At 39.5% G+C, this 20607-nt stretch overlaps 1 protein-coding gene across 3 annotated transcripts in view; it reads left to right on the top strand.

Annotated features, from left to right (window-relative positions):
- The first annotated feature begins 405 nt into the window (after positions 1 to 405).
- LMTK2 (lemur tyrosine kinase 2) overlaps positions 406 to 20607 on the top strand; it is a 43274-nt gene continuing 23072 nt past the window's right edge. For 2 of the 3 annotated variants that reach the window (XR_013956779.1, XM_080617268.1), the window contains exons 1-6: positions 406 to 733; positions 14933 to 15057; positions 15918 to 16062; positions 17858 to 17931; positions 18418 to 18536; positions 19900 to 19987. Coding sequence is in view for 2 of the 3 variants with exons in the window: in XM_080617268.1 (XP_080473394.1) it covers positions 583 to 733; positions 14933 to 15057; positions 15918 to 16062; positions 17858 to 17931; positions 18418 to 18536; positions 19900 to 19987 (702 nt within the window). In the remaining variant the exon portion in view is untranslated. Of the gene's footprint in view, positions 734 to 14932; positions 15058 to 15917; positions 16063 to 17857; positions 17932 to 18417; positions 18537 to 19899; positions 19988 to 20607 lie in introns of those variants that run through there. The other variant, XM_080617269.1, reaches the window with a different exon arrangement.

Below are 20607 nucleotides of genomic sequence, written 5' to 3'. Positions count from 1 at the left end.
GGGCCCCCATGACCTGGCCGTGCCGGGGCTCCTCCAGGCGGCGCTGTTTCCGCTACCCCCGTTTATCTTGCGCATGGAGGGGCCAAGCCCTGCCTCCTCCCGCCCTCGGCACCGCGCCGCCAGCTGGTTGGCGGAGCGCGCCTTCGCTCCGAGGGGAGCCTCGCCCTCCTGCCGTCGCCCGGAGAGCGGCTTGGTTAGCAAACGCGCCCCGCCGTTCTCGCGCCGCAGCCCTCGCCTGCCCTGTGCGCAGCGACTGGCTGACCTGTCTGTCAGTCACGGATTAGCCCCGTCCCAGTCAGTGATGCCGCCTCCTGAGCGTCAGGCGGGCGTCAATTGGCGCATTGGGCTATCAATCAGCAGCGCGTCCCGCCCCCTCCCGATCAGGTAGCCCGGAAGATGGCGGCGGCGGTGGCGTCCGCAGAGGCTGGTGGTGTTCTGTGAGGGGAGCGGGCGGAGGGTCCGATGCCGTGGGAGGCCGCACCGCGGAGGCGGGGGGCAGCGGCTGCCGCGGGGGCTCGCCAGAGACGCTGAGACGCTCGAGCCCCTCATCTGGTGCCGCGCCTCCGGGCGGGAGCGGAGGGCATGCAGCAGCGCGGTGGTCTCGGCGAGGGTGCCGGGCGGCGGGGGTGCTGCCCGCTGCCCCTCGGACCCCGGCGCTCGCTCGGGCTCGTCTTTCTGCTGTCGCTTCTCTTAGGGAGCGGCGGGGCGGCTCCGCTTCCGCGAGCAGGTGCAGGTGAGGCGCGGGAGGCGGTGGGGGAAGCGGGGTTGGGCGGGGGCTCCGCGGTGGGGCCTGCGAGGGGAGGGCAGGGACCTCGGCGCGGGGTGCCTCTGTCTGGGGCAGGCTCTGGGGGCTCGGCGGCGGAGCGGGGACTCTGCGGGGGCACTGTGGGCTTCCAGAGCCCCGTCCTTTCCCTGGGCTGCGGGCAGGGCCCCGCGCCGCTCTCACCCCGCGCCGAGGCTTCGGGAAGGGCACGGCGGGTGGATGGGATCCCGGCGCAGCGGGCTGCGGCTGCCGGCCTGCAGGTCACGGCCGGTGCTTGTGGCATTGGGCGGTATCCCGCTGTAGATATCTCGGTCTCTTTAGGTTGAACTAGGTTCTTGTCCTCTGTGTGTTTACCCACATACGTTCCTTCTGTAGTGCCTACCGTTCTAGCCTGTACAGACCTTCGGCGTGATTTTTTTTTTTCCTATTTTTCCCTGTGAATCACCGGGATTCCCGTTCCTGGGTGGAGGCTCTTAAGGGCAGACGGCGCTTCCCTCCTTTCCTAATTTTAGATTAGTCGGATTTCCCCCCGGCCCAGTCTCTCTAAATAGTAATGTGGTTTACATTTATTTGTCCCTTATGTAGGTAACCCTAACTTCCTTCGATTTTCTTGCTTATTTTCCTGTTTGTCTTAAAAGCACAAAATAAAAAGACATCCTGTCAGTCATATGCATTACTGGTCGGAGGTTTAGTAGTACTGGTAGGGAACAACCATCTCTGAGGTGTTTTTATTTTTTGGTATTTCACATAATGTGGTATTGAGACTCAGTTTTGTTGGGTGTGTTTTAAATGTGTTCTTAGATCCATTTCTAGCCATGAAGAGTTGAACAGCTGAAATAGACAATATGGTCACAAAGGAGGAGGAGGAGCAGAGGGTAGGGAGAGATCTGAAGCACAGAGATTAGGTAATTTGGCTGCTGCTCCACAGAAAGTATCAAAACTGGGAGTGGAACCCATACTTCCTTTGTTTTTGGACCTGTGCCTCTTTCTCAGTTCTTTTTTCTTTTTACTCCCAAGAACATTTCTGATTTGTTCATAAGTTACTCCCTCCATCAGCCTTCTTTGAGGTCTTTCTTACTTTTGTAGGAAGTACTTTCTGAAGAAAGAGAAACCTGTCAATCAAGTCTGTTTCCTTTGAGACTAGAAGATAGTTTGTTCATTTATGAAATACTAGAAGTTTATCCAAATAATATTAACTTGTTCTCAAGCCATAAGATAAGGCAGCAGAGTCAGTTCTTTGTGGAGGTCTTTTCTGCCTTTTTGATGTTTGTATTTCTCTGAAATGCAGTTAGTTTTTCTGTGTAAAGGTTTAAGGGTGGTTGTCGTCAAGTGTTTGCTCTCAGGACTATGCTGTGTGCCTTACAAAGCTGGGAGATTAAAACAACTTCCATGACTTCTGGTAAAAAGCTTCATTCTCAGATGGAAAAACTGATTGGACAAAATGCAGGAGATAATGTTAAAGTGTTAGGGGAGGTTAAATGATTGTTTTAAAGGCTGAATCCAGGATGCTCAGTGTACTGCTGCTAAGAGAAGTATTTATCATGTTCTGATATTGGGCTCATATGACATTAATGAGACAGCATAATTTTATATGTTGGTTTTGATTGTAATTTAGGCCAAAGCATGTATACATGGGATCTTACCTGAAATAACCCAAAGAAACCCAATTAACTCCAGGAAATGAAACTGCTGCTTTCCACTGTATCTTTGCCAATATGGTAAGAAGCAATGTCCTTGGAGTATTTTATTGACAGATATTTAGTATTTAAACCTTCAAGACCTCAAGAGGAATCTTTCCCAGTTTCACTGGCATTACTTTTGCTGGGAAGACTTCCTACTGAATGAAATAATGTGTGCAGATGGGGTTGTGTGCAAGATTCTTGGTCCTGCAACATGTCCTGTATTGTCACAACAGCAGGAACCAGTTAGAAAGCTACAAGGACTTTGTTTTTCTTTCCCTTTTGAATAGCTTACCAGTGGATGGCAGTGAGACTGTTTTGTCTTGAACCTTCTTGCTCACACTACATAGGTTTTATAATCTAAGAAGACAAACCTGTGACTTTGTTTTGTTGGGTTAGGAATCCAGAGTTGTGTTTAAAAACAACTTCAGCCATATTGTGAATTTCTCTCTCATATATCCCAAGACAGGTTGCTTTATTTCCTGTCCTGGGACTAGCTATCACTGATGATCTTCATTCTGGGCTGTGGCAGTCGTTATAGTTCACCATAATACTCATTCTGATACATACAAGTTGTGAACTTGTGAAGAATTTAATGAACTTTTCATGAAATAATTAGTAACTGGTTTCAGAATTATTTCAAATTGCACAGTTCTTTAACTAGCAAAAAAGGTTGCTGCTTTAACAATCCTTTTTTTTGTCAAAAAGTTTGTTTGACAACCACATTTTGATGTATGTTGCCCTGAGCTTGTCACAGGAAAAGTGGGAATCGACAGAAAAAGAGGAAGGTGTCCGTAGTTGTAGCGAACTTTGCAGAATAGTTCGTGGAATATACCCATAATAAATTATCCTTTCTTTTGGGGAGGAAGCTGGAAAGCAGGGAGTGGTAATGGACAGGTTCTAGCAAGACTAGATTGGATTAATTGTTCAAAAATGCCCCGTTTTGTCAACTTGCTGTGGAGGTGTGCCCCACTATGGCTGGGGAACTGTCGAGTTCCCAGGGCCTTGATCAAGAAGAATGATGCTGCTCTTTTAAATATGGCTTTGCAGTGTTTGCATATGAAGCTGTGCATTGATGATGTGGTCTATAGTAATCTTCTGGTTTTGAGGTTATATTTCTAAACTCATTTAATTTTTTTTTCTTTTCAACACTAAGGAAAGGAGGTAAGGGAAATTGGGCTGTAACTGTTCCCCTGGTAGGGTTCATGGCAATTATTATAGGAAATGGGATAATCAAGATGCTGAAGATGCTACTAGCTAAAAGTACTTTGGCCAGCTTGGATTTAATTTATTCTGTAAGTGGAAAAGGAAGATACTGATATGGACTGTGATAGTGCTAAATTTAAAGGTTTCACTTTATACTGGAGGTGAGGGCTGGGGACAGGTGTGCTGTAAAAGAGTTCATATAATGAAGGTCTGTGGTTGTTTTGAGCCTGTAGAGCGTTGGTGATTTCACCTGAATGTATCAGACCAAGATTACTTCCATTTCTAGTACAGTGTGGTCGAAGTAAGGGCATTTGGCAGCTACTCTTTAATAGCAGTATTTAGTAGCCAAACTTAGTGCATTATAATCTGACAGGTCTACTTTACTGTGCTAAAGCTTTACATTTACATTCAGTCTGTCTTTCTGTTCTTCTGATTTGGATTTCCATACTTGACCTTAATTCATCTGCTTCTTCAAGAAAGCTAAGAATCTGAATCAAGGGTATGTATATAATGTCAGACAAAGTATTTATATCATCTCTGTGCTCTATGAAGTCTGTGCAAATACAAAGTAACAGGGAATCAAAAATGATCTTATTTTCTTGTAAAACTTGAATAGGTGGCAGCATTTTTGGTAGGTGTGTTTAATTTCACGTTTGTGATGAATTATGTAGGCTGTTCAGTTGAATTGAGGCACCTGGGCTGGTGCTTCCCTGGTTTGTGCAGAGAACCTCAGTCTTGGGGCTGAATGTCATGGCAGTGAGTCCTTGCTGATGAGCTTAGTCATGTGCAACCCTGGAAAAGATGCTTAGAGATTGGTGTGTAGCATCCAGAGACATCCATCTGGAGTATATACATGTTCATGCACTTGTATCTAGTGAAATCAGCTGGCCATAGGTGACAAGTTAAAACTTTGAAATTAAGTCACTTACATGTTAAGATGAGTTCTGCAGCATATATATATATATATATATATATACACACTCGGGAAAATTGTTGCTTTTGGGTTGCTTTGGCTTGATGTTTCCCTTGGAATTATGTCAGATTGGGGCCTAATTATGGTTGTGGCCTGTGGTTTGGTAAAGTGCAAAATGTCTGTGACACTTGCACAAACTAAGGAAAGCGATTTTCTAAGGATATGCAAGTTAGTGACTCGGATCACTTGAAATTAAGAAAAATCTTGCTTGTAAAACGGGGACTTTAATTTATGGTATGTACTTTTCTTGGGAGTGGTCCGTCTTTCCTCCCACTTTCAAGCACTAAACTTGTTTACTTCTCACTGTATTTCTTTTTCTAGCTTCTGTCCCAGATGCCTAATAATTGTAGGGCTTGAGCTGCTAAGTTGTCTTTTATCTTTTGTTTCTATCTGAGAGTTTGTGACTGAGGTAAGAAGCCAACCCTGACTCCTTGGCCTGCAGGGATGTTCCAGGCAAGGCTTTGTTCACAGATTTGATCTACTTTCTCTGCCATTGGCAGTAAAGTGTTTGGACTTTGCTACAACTAAAGCAGTCCTTATAGGAGGAGGTCACTTCCTGAGGTTATTTCTCACATCTTGAATGCTTGGGTGTATTTAATAATTCCTCAGATATCATTGCAACATGGTAGGATAGCGCTGATCAAAGACAGCCAAAGGTATGCTGTCAGGCATAGGTCACTGGCTTCAAATGGCTCGTTAGTGCTGGTTTTGCCCCAGACACTGTATGAAAAAAAAGGGGTTGTTACATAGTGAGATCCAGCATTCTGTTTGAAAATCACAGAAGACCAAGTTAAATTTTTGAGGGCTACTGAACAACTGTCAGGCAAATTTGAACAGAAGTGATTTTCTGACATGTGCTGTAGTCTGGTTTCAGTCACCATCCACATGTCATTTACCTGCATAGGAAAAAGGGACCCTTGGTCACGGTAATGTGGAGGCTGCAGATATCATAGTTCTCTGTTTTGGTCCTAACACTGGTTCTGCAGCAGCAGGACAGCACATGGAGCACTGGAGTCTTGCTTAGATTTCATTTTGGGTCTGCCTTTCTATTTGGTGTGTGCATCTATCTGGAACCTGATATAGGTCTGGATACAATTTGCAATAGCTTCAGTGCATTTATTGCCCTGAATAAACTGTATATTCAGAGCAATAAAAAAGTGCTTGCTGTATAAGCTCCTTGTTTTTGTTATACTGCTGTGATAAAAGGTCTTGAGCAACATCAGTGATAGAAATATTTTGTAGACGCTTTTATAATCAGAAATGTACAAAGTGTATCAGGATAGCTGTTTCAGCCTAGATATGTAGTTGAAGCACAGCCTGTGGCAAGGTGTTGTGCCACATGTAGCTTAGGCAAGGTGATGGTGTGAAACAAGTTATGTCAGTGAATTGTCTTCTGAGGGATTTTCAGTATGAAAAGCTGGTACAAAGTAACACCATGTCCAACACTACTACAGTTACAGAAGCTTCCTTAGTGGTAAGGAAGCATCACTGCAGTGACCTGAGTAACAACATTTTTAGAGACTACCATTGCACCCTGGCACTTTGTTGGGAAAGAGGTGTGCAAGAGTTTAATAGTAGACTTCTGAGTGCTGGCTTTTAAGCTCTTGGTCTGTAGACCAGATCCAGTTTTCCAGAATCAGTCATTCATTCTATGGAAGGACAGCTTCCTAGGGATCCTTCAGCTGTGAGTAGGGATGAGAAATAGAGCTGCATAAGCTCTTTTGGAAAAGTGCTGCTGCTTTCTTTCTTTCTTTCCCACATTTTTTAGCTTAGTTGTGCATCATAGTTGGAAATGCATCTACTGTAAAATCAAGATTCTAGAAAATCTCGTCATGTGAAGGTTGTGTGTAATCTCTTTGTGCTGCTTCAAATGACTGTGGTCTGTCTACCCTGTTTTAAAAACATCTACGACTCCAGTGCCCCACTGTTGGAGAAATGGTATAGCAGATGAAAAATATTGTACTTGAGCAGGGATTAATTGTCAAAACCAACATCTAGCAGTATAGTATAAAGTATGCTCGGTAGGAGTTTTTATATGTATCTATGTATGTGTGCACACACGAAGTCTTAACAATCAGATGGTACCTTTGCAAGATGATAATGCTACCCAGATTTTCCAGAAACACTGCCATGAAGGCCTAGGGTACATAATTATTTAACATGTATATTTTTTACCTTGTCTTAAGATGTCTTTGTGCAAACATCAGATTCTAACACTGAAACTTCAAACAGATCTCACTCTATAAACACTTGAAGTACTAGCCTATATTTAGTCCTTATTAAAATTGAGAAGTATGCTGTTGTGTGAGTAATTCTTTGACATTACTGGGAAGACTTGTAGTGTAATAGAATAAGGACAGAAATGTGAAGCTAACCCCAGCTCACACTTTTACTAGTTACTTGCTATTCAGCCAACGCTCAGGCCAGGACAAGCTTTCATTAAAAGTGAGGATTTGAGCTGTGGTGTTCTGAGGGTGCTGTACTACGTGAGAATCCAGCATTGCCCCAGATATTCTTGCCTCAGGATATGTAACCTGTGCCACCTTTATGTACAAAGTGGACTTAAGTGGCTGTCGAAGCTCATTTGAAGCACCCTTTAAAGTAATTAGGAGGAGCATGGGATAAAATAGTTTGGAAAAGTGTTGGCTAGGTTGCAGGACAGGCTTCTTTAACAGACTTTACTCTTTAAGGACAAATGGGTGGATTGAGATAATTTACCAAAAATTGTTGACATAGAGTTACACATCCAGTTGTGGTAGGAATTAGCTAAGGTTACTTCTTGGAAATTGCATAGGACAGGAATGATTTTTGGGATCCCATGTCCACAAAAAACGTGTAACTATGGAACTGGCTATTGTCACTGTAGAGCTATATCCAGAACATGAGGTGGGTTGGAGGAATGTGTCGAGGGATTTTTTTATTGTTTCATGGGGGAAAATCTCTGTAGGAAATTGTCACTTGCTGTCTTAGTTTCCCTTACTGCTGAGGATTAACTCTTGTAGGGAAGAAAAATTGGTGGGTTTTCAGAATTGTCCTGTGCACAAGTACTGGCCTTCCATCCCACCCACCTCCCTATGATGGACTTAAATAATAGAGTTCTGGGGTGTGAAATGTTTCTATCTACAAGTAGCTTGGGTGGCTGTAGTTTTAAGTACTTAAGAGGTTGCTTTTTTTTTTTTTTCTTGAAACCAAAGGTAGGAATTAAGATTTTCCACACTTTTAAGGAAGAAGGGGAAACAAAGTCAGGTGATAAAGTGCTTTTGCATAACAATATATTTGTAATGTCCATACTGAAGGTTGCTTTTGCTATTTGTGTAAATTTTGCATTATCCAATGTAAGGGTAGTAATAATGTCATGAGAGGACAGGCTTTTGGACTAACCCTCTTTAATAAAATTTTCAGTAGTTCCAGATTATTTTTGTTGCTTCAAATTTTTAAACATTTAATTTTTCTTTGGACAGCAATAAATACTACAGAACTGAAACCTGAAAAGTTAAGGTATAAACAGAGAACTTCGTTGAAGCTTGTTAAGGAGTATTATGTATGTCTGTTCTTAGAGATTTGCCCAATGTAAGAACATTGCCAGTCTTTGCTTGAACTACTTTGTATGTATGGAAACAGTTTTAGATTTCATTAAGGTGCTGGCATTGCACTGAGGACACAAAGTCAAAGGAAGTCATCTGAGATCTTGGGAGTGTTTCTTCCTGTTGTGCTGGTAATGGTCATTCAAATCAAAGGGATGATTAGAATTTGGAGTGCCTCTCATCCTAAAAGTCTCTGTTCCGCTCTTTTTTCCTCCCAGAGGAATCTCTGAAGTGCAAATAACACTCCCTCAAAACTTGTGTTGAGTTTTTGATTGCTTGTGTCCTATCTTAGTTGAAAGTTGATGGTGATTTGGATGTGGTTCCAATACAGTATTTTAAAGCCTACTGTAATAAAGCATTGCACAACTAAATGATGGTACTGCACACATTTCTGCTGAAACTTAGTCTCAAAAATGCTGGGGTTTTGGCTCAGTTGTTAAATGTAGGAACAAATGCAGGAAAAAATTGAGATTACAGGAATGCAGTATCTAATGGAATGCGATTTGATTTTTGTTTTGTTTTTTAAATACAGGAGCTGCAATGCATGTAGTGCTTCACCTTCTCATACAAATTGGACATAACACATTTAGATGTATCTAAAATTGTTTTGGATAGGTGTTTGTTTTAGTATTCCACCTGTTACTTGTAGGCATTTAGAATTTATAGGCCTTGTTGTATCTGTACTGTTTTTGTGCGTGTTAATAGCGAACCTCTGAAGATTTCAGGGAGTAAATAAATGCAGGAGAAGCCCTTTGTGAGGAAGAGGTGATGATCTGAACCTGACTTGTGAAGAACTGGGTAGGAGTTGAGAACACTCAGCAGTTGCTAGCATAAGGAGAATGACAGCATTATTTAGGAAAGTCAGGATACCTTTTAGAAGTCTTGTTTATTAAAACCACTGTAAATTAGGGTGATATTACCCTTTTTAACCTGGTTACATTAATATCCTTTAAATGCTAAATTGATCGAGTTTACGAAACATGCCATGAAAGTAGCTATGGAGCAAAGTTAGATTTGGTCATTCACTGGTATTTTAAAGGCTGCGCTGTTCTGACTTAGTGTCAGAAAGTAGCATCTCAGTTCATGATCATGTAATTTCAGGCTGTCCAAGAGACAGTTTAAATGACTGCTGTCATGTTAGATTTGTGCTGGAAATAGTTATAGCTATTAGTGCAGAACTGCCATTTAAATAGCTGCTCTTGAAAGAAAAGAAGCTCTTGCTTATGCAGTGGGACTGTTGTCGCATAGCAACTACTGTGCTGAAAGCTTAAAATCAGATGCTCCCTTGCAGTTCACTGTGCCCTGATAATGCTTAATTTATCTGGGCCTGGCACTGCCTTTATCACAGTAGTGGATGTCTTTCATTAGTGTACTCAGTAATGTCTGTCACGTACACTTTTCTTTTTTTCCCCAAGCTTAGAACTGTGTGGTATCATGAGGTTTTTAGCCCTGTTTCTTGAAGGCTGAGACCTTAAGAATGATTAATCATACTGAACCAAATTTGAGAGAGTCAGAGTTAAAGCATCATGGTCTGGTAGAAGGAAAGGAAGCCTGTCATCCCTCCTACAGACAGCAGGCCTCTATTGTGCTGAGTGGTGGCTGTTGGTTGGCAAGTGAACAGGGATGAACATTTGGCTAGCTGGCATGTCTGTTGCTCCTAACTAATGGTAGCAAAGGATGCTACAGGTGGATGATGTGGGTATTTGAGAGTACTATGGGCAGACTGGGAAATAGATAGAGAAGGAAACCAGTTCTAGTGAGAAACAAACTTTTGTTTGCTTAGTTACTGCATTTGGTAGTTGAACTGTCTTATGAAGAAAGACCTGAAGGAAACTTAGGAAGATATAGAGAGTCCTGACCTATATAAGTTGCTTTGAAATATGCTTTGTATGAAAACAACATTTTTCCACCCCTTAAAACACTCTAATACATACTGAAGTGTGTGTTCTCATGCCTATACTTGATCCTGAGAATGCCAGCATAATTTATCATCATTTTCAGTGAGCATGTTCATGTACTTGCCTGTGTACAGGGTTTGACTTCAGATGTGCTGTGCTGAAATGTAGACTTTAGTGTAAAACTTGCTTATGAAACGGCCGTGTTCAGATGCTGAAGAATCTGCTTCAATAGCTGTTAATTAAATACCTACCTCAGCCAGGGCTTTGAATTTTTTGTGATGCCATGTACTACTTAAAAAGTGGGTAAATAACAGCATAGAATCAATATGTAATACTGTGAGGCTTTGAAAATAGACCTTATTTTCTGTGTTGATAATTAGGACTATCTAGATGCCATTTTGAGATGGAACATTTACTAGCACAGATCTTTGTAAAGCATTCTGTTGTGTTAACCTTGCAGTAACACATATAGTAACACAGACACACTGCATCTCCTGCTTTGGTTTAATATAGTAGCGATATAATCCAGGCCTCTTCCTCCTGCTTCAGTAGTTCTGGATATACCAGACCCAAGTAGTCTAGACTGATTTTAACTATAGGAAACCTTATTTTGTTGGCATTTTATATTTAGTATTTTCTTGGATCTGTTACGCAGTTCTTTTCCTAAAGAACAGATTCCGAGTTCTGGATAGATATTAAGATGTAGTAGGTTGTTACTGTGTAGGGTTACATTAAATATGGTAGGTTTTTAAACTGAGATGATATGTTGGGTAAATTTATTAAGTTCTCCTCTTTTATAATCTATTATGTTAAGATTCTTCTGCGTTCATTATGAAATTGTGAGTGGTATTTATTGGCTTTTATCTAGGTTTAGATTAAAATGAATTAAATTTACAATGTGTTTTAACAGTTCTATTAATTAAAGAAAATGTTTCTGTACTGACTATATAAAATGGTCCTCTGTATTTAACTGAATGGATTTATTTCTGATTGCTTCTTTGGTCAGAATCTTACAATAAATAGCTATTGTTCCTTCATACTTTGACAATTTACAAACAGAAGGGGGTATTAACCATATTCTACTTTTTCAGTTCCAAGTCATTTTACTAAGCTCCAGTGAATTAATCATCGGATAGAAATAGTTGAAAAATGCAAAAGAGGTTGTTGTACTGCGGCAGATTTTTCAGCACTTTGTCAAACACCAGTTCCAATACTTAATCAGGGACTTCCATCACTGAATATTTATTCAAGCTATTGAAATAACTTCACTTATAATAAATCTTAGCCCAGTTAGAGATTGCCATCATTTTATACTTTGCATTTTTCTTTAAATAAAGTGCAAATTAAAATAATATCAGTTATTAATGACTATGTGAGAGACTGGAAAGTTTATCCAAGTGGAGCTGGATTCTGTAATTCTTATTAAGTAGCTCTTGTGTGAGTCATCTGAAATGCTCTTCTGTAAGTGTTGCAGGAACTTGCCCATGATAATTGGTGTTTTTCTTGTATTAAAGCATCTTTTTATAACTTTGTATGTGAAATTTGCCTTGTGCTTCTGGAAGTTCAGAAGACTTCCATCTTCTTAATGAACTGTAAATGGTTAGTTGCCTTTTCAAAGGGGATCTTTATTCCCACCCCCTGTTTTTACTTCATTACTTTCTCCAATTAATTGCTGTTAGTTCACACAGTTTCTTTTCTTGGGAATTATAAAAGGTCCATGAGGTTAGGAAGTAACATAGTGAAGAGCAGCAGTATTTTTTTTGTTTCTGTATTCATTCCAGGACACCTAAAGGAGATGGTTAAATATAGGGATTTTTCAAACACCAGTTTGCCTAAAACACTTAGATTTTAGGCTTGATAAATATGCAGGTTTTCTTTACAGCAGGAATTCCAACCGAAAGATGTTATCTCTTTCATATGAAGTAACTCAATACATGTGCAGTGTATCTAACATGTACAGTGAATACAGCTTATGATTGTTAGTGTTCATTATGTTTAATTTTGAGTTAAATTAACCAAAAAACAGGTATAGGACCACCAGGAGCCTGAATCCTCCTAGCTGGATTTGCTGTGATAACTTGTAACTTCAGGGAGGTCAAAAGTGGTATCCCGAGTTGGAGTAACTATGATAATGTTCATGTGAACACGCATCATGATCATGCTGCTGTAGCTGTGATAGTCTAAGGGTATGGGTGAGAAGTCTGTAGGTAGAGATAGCATATTGTACTGGTCCAGCTAATACAATTACAATAGATGTGCTTTGGCGTGCATAAGCCCTTTGTGAGGTCTGTAAAAGAAGCAGTAAAATTGAAAGTGGTAGAGCAGATTTGAATAATTGCTCCCGAGTTTCAGTAGAGGCTGATCAAAAAGACCATCTGGAAGAAGATATGGTATTTGGAGCAGGGGAGGATGCTAATGAGAAGTGATAATGCTCATCTCCTGTGGTGAACAGAAGACACTGTAAAATGCATGTTAGCCATGTGGGCTTCCAAAAGGAGATGTTATAGTGTACCATAAACCCAAAATAAAAGTTTGATAGCTTTTTTAGTGTTGTATACACATGACAGCTGAGATGCTTTATAATTCCCTCTTAAGGATCTGCTCTGAAGTTAGTCTTTGAATAGCAGTGTCTTAAGACATACTAGTAATGTGTTCTCTGAATAAGAAAATGTGCCCTTGGTGTCAGAGTTCATATAGGGGTTTACTTTTGCCTTTCTACCTGTCCCAGAGGCATGTGGTACACTGGATGAAGCATTCTGGAGGATTCAGAATTCTTGATCTTCTACTAGGAGGAATATATATTGTAACTGTGGTGATGTGTTCCCAGGTGGTGTTAGTGGAGGAAAATCTGTGTCTGTTCAGTAAATAGTCTATGGTGAGTTGACTTCTCATTTCAGTGGGATTGGTGGTGAGGGTGAGGAAGTTATTTAGAAATTAGGTGGAATGGTTTTAGAGAAATGTCTTTAAAATAATACTTCTAATCAGTGATACCTGGTAACATAAATATGTTTACTTTTTTTGTAGTAAAGCTACCTTCTGTGACTTGGTTTAGAATTTCAAAGGGAATCTCTTAAATTTTATCTAAAGCCATGTTACCTGTGTGTTTGTTACAGTAATTTAGCTAATGACTTCACCAAATGCTTCTATTTGTGGTTTGGGTAATCTTCAGTCTACTTTGCTACTGAACATCTGAAGGAAGTAATCATGAATCAGCTGTTACCTTTCCCCTTTTTCTTGTTGATGCTTAGAAATGGGAAAACACATGGGTTTTATGTAGAAGACTTGAGTTAAATGAACATAAATTGTTCTGTTGAGACCCGTCTTCAGGGACCTTTTTTCTTCTTACCATAATTTTGACTAAAAGGAGGCAAGTGGCCTCATATTGCGGGTGATCTGTGTTTGAACAATACATAGATAGTGTCTGCAGACAGTGTTCCTGTTCTCTAATGAGGCTGGAATGCCAGAGCTATTGTGGAAACTAGAAACAGCATCAGTTGTTTGAAAATCTTTCTTTTTTGGCTAACTTTTATAGTTGTATGGATAATATTCCTAGTTGCAGAGAAAATGTGCGATCTTCCAGAAGTATGTTAACACTCTTCAAAGCAGTATTTTGATTATGGCAATTTACTCTTTACATGTAATTAAATGTTCTGTAATTGTTCTGTGGAACACGATGAAAAGTTTTTTCTGGAAATCTCTTAATTTTTATAGTTTTTTGAAGGTTTAAGAGTTAGATGGACAAGTTTGTATGTCCCTTAACTAGTGATCAACTTCTCATTTTCTTTATTTCTAAGGCTTCATTTACACTGTAGTTTGCTGCCAAAGATTCCCATTGATACTCAGATGTTCCCATAAAATCCAGTTGTTCCAAGTCACCTGGCAGTGTTAAACTTTAATACTAATGTCATATCTAAATATATTTTAGTCAGATATGGTCCAACTACTCTTCCAGTCCCTGTGGCAGTATCATTAAAAACAAACCCCCAAGATGTGTGCTGTGGTCTCCCAGGGAACTACATATATTTATTCTCTACTTAAGATCAAAATAGGGATGAAAATAGGTTCAATTCCCTTAGCAAAGACTTAAGTTTTTTATAAAATGCCACTTGATTTTGATCCTCTGTGAATAATAATAACCTGGCTTAATCACAGAAAATGTGTTGTAAATTGTTTATATATTTAGTTATTTGGAAGTGTGTTTGCAGTATGGTTAGGGATCATGTCTAAAATTGCTGAAATGGAGACAGATCACCTAATGAATCACAAGAAGTAGAAATTGGGCTGGAGCTGATTAGATCCATTGCATCTGTGAAAGCAACTTGTATATTTGGCAGACTGTCATGAATGCATTTATTGGAAGAGACAGTATTGCTTTATAGTAACATATTTTCAAGTTGTACACAGTTTAAGTGAGGATTTCTTCTAGCTGCCTTTTCTCTCAGGACAGATGTGTTAGTTCATAGGAAATGTCTTCAAAAAAGCCAGATTTCTAGTATTTTTGTTTAGATATCTATATAAATTTGTTGAGTTAAACGGAATCCTGAGGCTTGGGACTATCCCTGCTCATAACCTACTCTGGTATGTCATATTGGCAGTTGCCTCTTAGCTTGAATCAAGTGAGTTCAGAATGGTGCAGGCAGGTGGTAGAACATAGATGTATTTTGCCAGTCTGTCCTTTCTGTTCTGTTTCCTCTTATTTTGATAATATCCACAGAGTTAAATGTTCAAACTCTGTCTTTTAAATAATTGTGGATGGACAATATGCTTTGAAGGAACTTCTTAAAATGCTAAACATATTTATTTAACACTACATACATGCTTATTTCTAGGAGAAGGAGCTACAGCTGAAGTTTCCTCATCTTTTGTGATTCTGTCTATATGTGCTCTAGTAGTACTGGTAATATTGCTTGCAAACTGTGCTTCCTGCTGTAAAGACCCTGAGATCGATTTCAAGGTAAGCATCTGAAGTTACAAATGTATATACAAGTGGCATTCTGATATCTAGAATACTTCCTTGATGATTTGTGATAATGCACTGCAGTTAGTGACACTTCAGTGTCTCTCTACTTTCTCTCTTCTGAAATAGCCAGCAACTGTATTTCTACATGCTGCAGAGTCTTGCTGCAACCATTTATTTTCAGTACTTGGACCATGCTGCAGTAAGGAACTTTAATGTCTGTTCAAAGTCATTACAAGCCCTCAGGATCAGCAATGAAAGTATACCCTTGTGACAGTTTTGCTGTGAAGAACCTTTTTGTTGTTCTGCGTATTCTTTTGTCTTAGTCTGCTGACAGGGTTTAAGACACTCCTTTTGGATAAGAATAGCTAAGATACATATCCACAGTAGCAAAATCCTTGAGAAATTATTATCATCAGAGAAGCAGTTACTTTTGGAACATCGGTTGTTGGTGTTCCTAAAATTGAGTTTTGCTCTCATTTCTAAATGGAGAAGATTTGGCCTGGGCAGTGGATGTTAATTCCTTCAAAGCCAGTGATAGTATGTGAAGTGAAAAACAAACAAAACCCAAAACAAAACTCAAAAAACAACCCCAAATGCACCAACCAACCAAACCCTCTCCCCCCAACAAACCTGAACAAAACAACAAGCCACCTATTTTTATTGAAAGCAGTATTTGATACTTTAACCTCTTCTAATCAGTAATGAGTTGAAACTAAGGATTATAAAACAACATTTGTTACTGTCCTTGGAAAATAGCTAAGCCTCCTTCACAGTGCTCATTCAAACTGAAAGAAATGTATTAGTACTAATTTTAAGACAAAGATCAGCTTGTTTACTGAGATTTCTTTTTTCAGGAATTTGAAGATAACTTTGATGATGAAATAGATTTTACACCTCCAGCAGAAGATACTCCATCTGTTCAGTCTCCAGCAGAAGTGTTTACTCTTTCAGTTCCCAATATTGCTTTACCAACTCCCTCCCAGTTTCCGTCTCGTTCAGGTAAAACACTGTTTTTAAATGAAAAAAGCAAAAGTTGGCAATTTCAGTGTCAAAAATGGAGAGTGGATGATTGTTTGACTTTACTGTAACAAATTGTTGCATACATATAGATAAAGTTATATTTTGTAGGGTACAGGATAAAATGTGAAGTATTGCTTCAAAAATCTTAACTTACAGCAGGCTGCCATGTAAGTTAGTTTAAGAGAATGAAACTAGCTTAAATAAACCTCTCTGGAGTACTTTCAATATGCCTCTGTATACTTAAAGGGTTTGAAGTAGTCTAGGATGTTGGTGACTTCTGCTCTTCAGTGGTTTTCTTCATGGCTAAGTTGTCATTGGATTTTAGTAATTAGCCTCAAGTGGAAGCAAGAGTGAATCTCCTACTTTACTGCAGCGCTACGGTTTCAGCTGCATTGCTTTCTTAATGCCACTGTAGACTTTGCATGCTGTAAATGTGCTGTTGTTATGACAGAACACTAGATTTCTTTTCCCTATGTGGAAGGTTTCTTGGAATGTATTTTTTTTTTAAATGCTTGTTTTTTCTTACAAAACCTGTATCTTAACTATTACAAATATAATTTAGCATAAAGTAGCCATTCTCATGTTATACTACTTCACATTTTTACATACATTGCTTGTGTTGCTTAATTATAAGATGTTCAGGGAAGCCTCTACTAAAATTTCTGTACCTACAGATTCCAGGAAACTGCCAGTGTGCCTTTAATACAAAAAGAACCTTTACTCCTCAGTGTTTTCATGAGTGAGGGGAAAATTCTCTGTGAAGAAATTAATGTCAGCTCTTCTACATTGCCATAGTTGTTAAAGCTGTACTTTCTATCATCAAAGTTATTTTGCCAGAAATAAGGCAGTGTACTTGAGTGAGGTACTCTGGTAAAAATATAGCTGTACTGATACAGCTCCTAAGCCTACTCCGTGCTTGGGAGCACGTTGACAATGCTCCTTATATATTATACAGCTATAGCTGTTCCAGCGAAATGATACTGGTGTAAATGTAGTTTGTGGACATAAAAATGTGGGCAGTTAGACAAGTAGTAGTGATAAAAAGTTGTTGTGTTCATCTGTTTATTAATGTTCCTAACCAAGTAGGCAGCAGAGGAATAAACAATGCTGAATCTCCCCTATTACATAGAGTCTGCTGGTGTTACTGTCCATCCTCTGTCAAGATCTGGGTCTTGTTTTCTGTCCTTTCCCTCTCTGGGCTCTTTATGTGAAATATTTTTAGTCGGAAAATGTCCTCCTTCCAGATGGTAGCTGTAAGTAGGGCAGTTGGGCTGAAAAATAAAGCAGTCAAACCCCTTTTCTTAAAATGGTAACTCTCTATATAACTATAAATGTTAAGATGTACAAGCAGTGAGTGTTGTCTTGGTTTTTGTGCTTTTATTTGCATAGGAAACTTTAGCTTATTTGCCTTATCTAACTACAGGGTATGACATCCTTTTGTATTGGAATTAGAACTCAGCCTTTTTTGCTTTCTTACTGAATATGTTAAAAAACTAGAAGTTTACTTTTTGCAAGGAGAATCACTGTGTTTTTGTAGGGGGTATACTCTAGTATGGTTTAGAAGCTGCAGTTGATAGAAGTTTCACTCGAATGCTGTAGTCACATTACCTTCATGCTTCATGTATGTCTAACTAGGTTTTGTTGTTTGGTCTGAATGTAGTCCTGTAATTGGGAATAAATATTGTAGGAGCTTGCACTGTTTCCTCAACAGTTGGTAACTTTGGCCATCTGAGTGGTTTGATACATGTTGCATTTGTTTCATTGTGCGTGACAGATGGATCAAAGCCTCAAGTTGCACGTCAGAGTCTAAACTACATCCAGGAAATTGGAAATGGCTGGTTTGGAAAGGTGAGAAGTTCTCTTTTAATATTGTACTGCAGTTTGAGTCTCATTCCTAATGGGTAAGGTGACTGTATTTCCTTTATAATGGTACTCTGAAGAAAAAAAAAAGGTAATAACATAAGAAAAACTGAAACTGGATATTTCCTTGCATGAACTTTTTAGCTTTAATCACAGCACTGATCAGTGCTTTGAGTTAATTTGTTATTAATTCCTGTTAATTGTTATAAATTCCTGTTATTACCAATTCTTTCAAGGAAAAAAAAGTCCTAAGTAAATAAGTGGTCTTCACTAGAAAACATGTTTTCTGGAGGTTTGTGTAGATCAGTTGTTAAGATTTATTAAATATGGTTGTTAATTGGCAAAGCTCTGCAGGTATTGAAAACAAAAGATCTTTCTTGCAGTGAGTTTTTAGCTCTTGTTTTTCTTGCAGGGGAACTCCATTTTTTTTTGCCTTTTGGTTAAAGACACAATGGTTATGTTGGTTTTTTTCAGGTTCTACTTGGAGAAATCTACACAGGCACTAGTGTAGCAAGGGTAATAGTGAAGGAGTTGAAGGCAAGTGCAGGTCCCAAAGAGCAAGAACAGTTTATAAGAAATGGAGAACCATACTAGTAAGTAATGATTCACAACTTGGTTAACTTAAACACTTCATACTACTGCATATGGCTTAGGGATGTTTCTTTTCAGTGATACTGTCTCTGCTGCCCTCCCTGATAACAGAAATGCTTGTCTTTAAAAGGTGGAAAATAGTCTATCCAAAGTGAGCAAAAGTTGAGTTTGCTTAGAAATAAAAATAAGGTCTTTGCTTAAATGTGTTTGGTAGTTATTGCTCATGACTGAAAACCACACTTGGTTTAGTTTATCAGATTTTCTTCTACAGCTGTGTGGAGCAAACTCCCAATGCTGCGAACTAGCCTTATGCCCAGTTACTTGCCTCTGGGAACTGAGATTTAACATCTGTACTTGGCTTTGCTGTTAGAAGCAGGGGAACTGGCAAGGCTTTGTCTGTTGTCAGATACACATTATTTTCTTCACAGTTCCCTTTTTGAAAAAATTAAGTGATAAAAACTACTTTGGCTCAGGCAGTTTGCCAGGAGGCTTGTGCACCAAAACCCCTGCCTGAATTACAATCCAGGAGAAGCCTACAATTGAGAAAGCATTGATATGACTGGAAGTGCAATAAAGAGGATTGTTTGGTGTTCTTTTTGTTGTATTATGTTTGGAGGATACTCATTCCTAGAGGCTGAATTTTTGTATACTAGAAAGGAATTTTGTGTATGAGAGGGATTGTAATTTCTCTTGATAGCGAGAATTCTCTGAAGAGCTAACTGCCACAAGTTAATGGCTTTTGTGGATGACTGGAAAACAGAGGCCTGTTGGAGTTCACTAGAAATATCTCACAGTGTGGTTTACCTTGCCTGAATATGCTACAGGTGAATGGTCACAGAGAGCTTTCTATTCTTAATGCTTTTTAATGTCTTAGTTATATTTGCATTTAGGCTTAAGTTGTTGGCAGTTGTCAGAAGAAAAAGACCTCATTCCTTCTGCTGCATTGACACAAGTGTTTTTTAAGCAATTATGAAGTAGTAACTGATCTGGCTGGGAATTAACCTGGCTAAAAAAAAAAGGTTTAGTTTTTAGCGAGATTGGTTCCTTGCTGTAGTTCACAAGCCAGTTGCATATGCCTATTTTTGGTGTAAGGGTGGATGGGTGTGCCTTTCTTGCGGCAGTGCTGCTGGCTATTGTGGTTTTGAGATCGTCTGAGTATCAGCTGCTCAGTGATACACTACAGTAGTACAAAGAAGATACAAAGGTGCAAAACGGAATCTATGTCTTTGGGTACTTGCTCATTCTGTTTGTGCCGCCCCCACCCAATGTTGTGTGTTGAAAGTTATGTTAGGGATTTCAGTGTATTGTATTGCAAATCACGTATACTTGATCTTTCTGGCTTTAACTGCATTTTTTTCATTCCAGCATTCTTCAGCATCCGAATGTTCTCCAGTGTATTGGGCAATGTGTGGAAGCCATTCCTTACCTCCTAGTTTTTGAGTTCTGTGACTTGGTAAGTGCACTTATACAAAAGGCTTTCCATCGATGCCAGTTGTATGTAGTTTATTTACTGCCCTTTGCTCATGAAATTATTTTCTCTCTGGGAAGTTTTTTTGAATAGCCAGAGTTTCAGAAGACTTTTTCTGGTTTAGAGACAGACCGCAATTGTAGTTCTTTGTTTATATTCTTTGCAGATGATCATGTAAATTCTAGGTGCTGTGGAATGTTCTGAAGAGGGAAATAGCTGTTCTGTCTTTGATAATGGTTTTACTAGTCTCTTTCAGTCTGCCTACGTCATGTAACAGGGAGCTTGGAGGGGAAAAGAGGTCATGGAAGGAAGCTTTTAATTGCAGTCCAGTATCACGTGCATATAACCCATTACATCCTAAGTTCTGTTTGCTGTCTGTGCAACCTTAATGTGCTTTTATTACCATTTCTATGCAAATGCTAATAGAGGAAAATTGACACAAGAATTTCCTCTCTTCTGCCTCCCTCCAGAGATCTCAAATGTTATCCATGCTGTGCAGTTTTGGGCTAAAATGCAATGCTAAGCTCACTTCAGAATCAGTAATGTGTATTCTAAGAGCTAGAATTTTCAGTATCATCCTAGTCTCTTCCTGAGCCTTTCTGCTA

The sequence above is a fragment of the Psittacula echo genome (assembly GCF_963264785.1).
Source record: "Psittacula echo genome assembly, chromosome: 5".
NCBI lineage: Eukaryota > Metazoa > Chordata > Aves > Psittaciformes > Psittacidae > Psittacula > Psittacula echo.
This window is presented reverse-complemented; position numbering and strand designations above follow the sequence as displayed.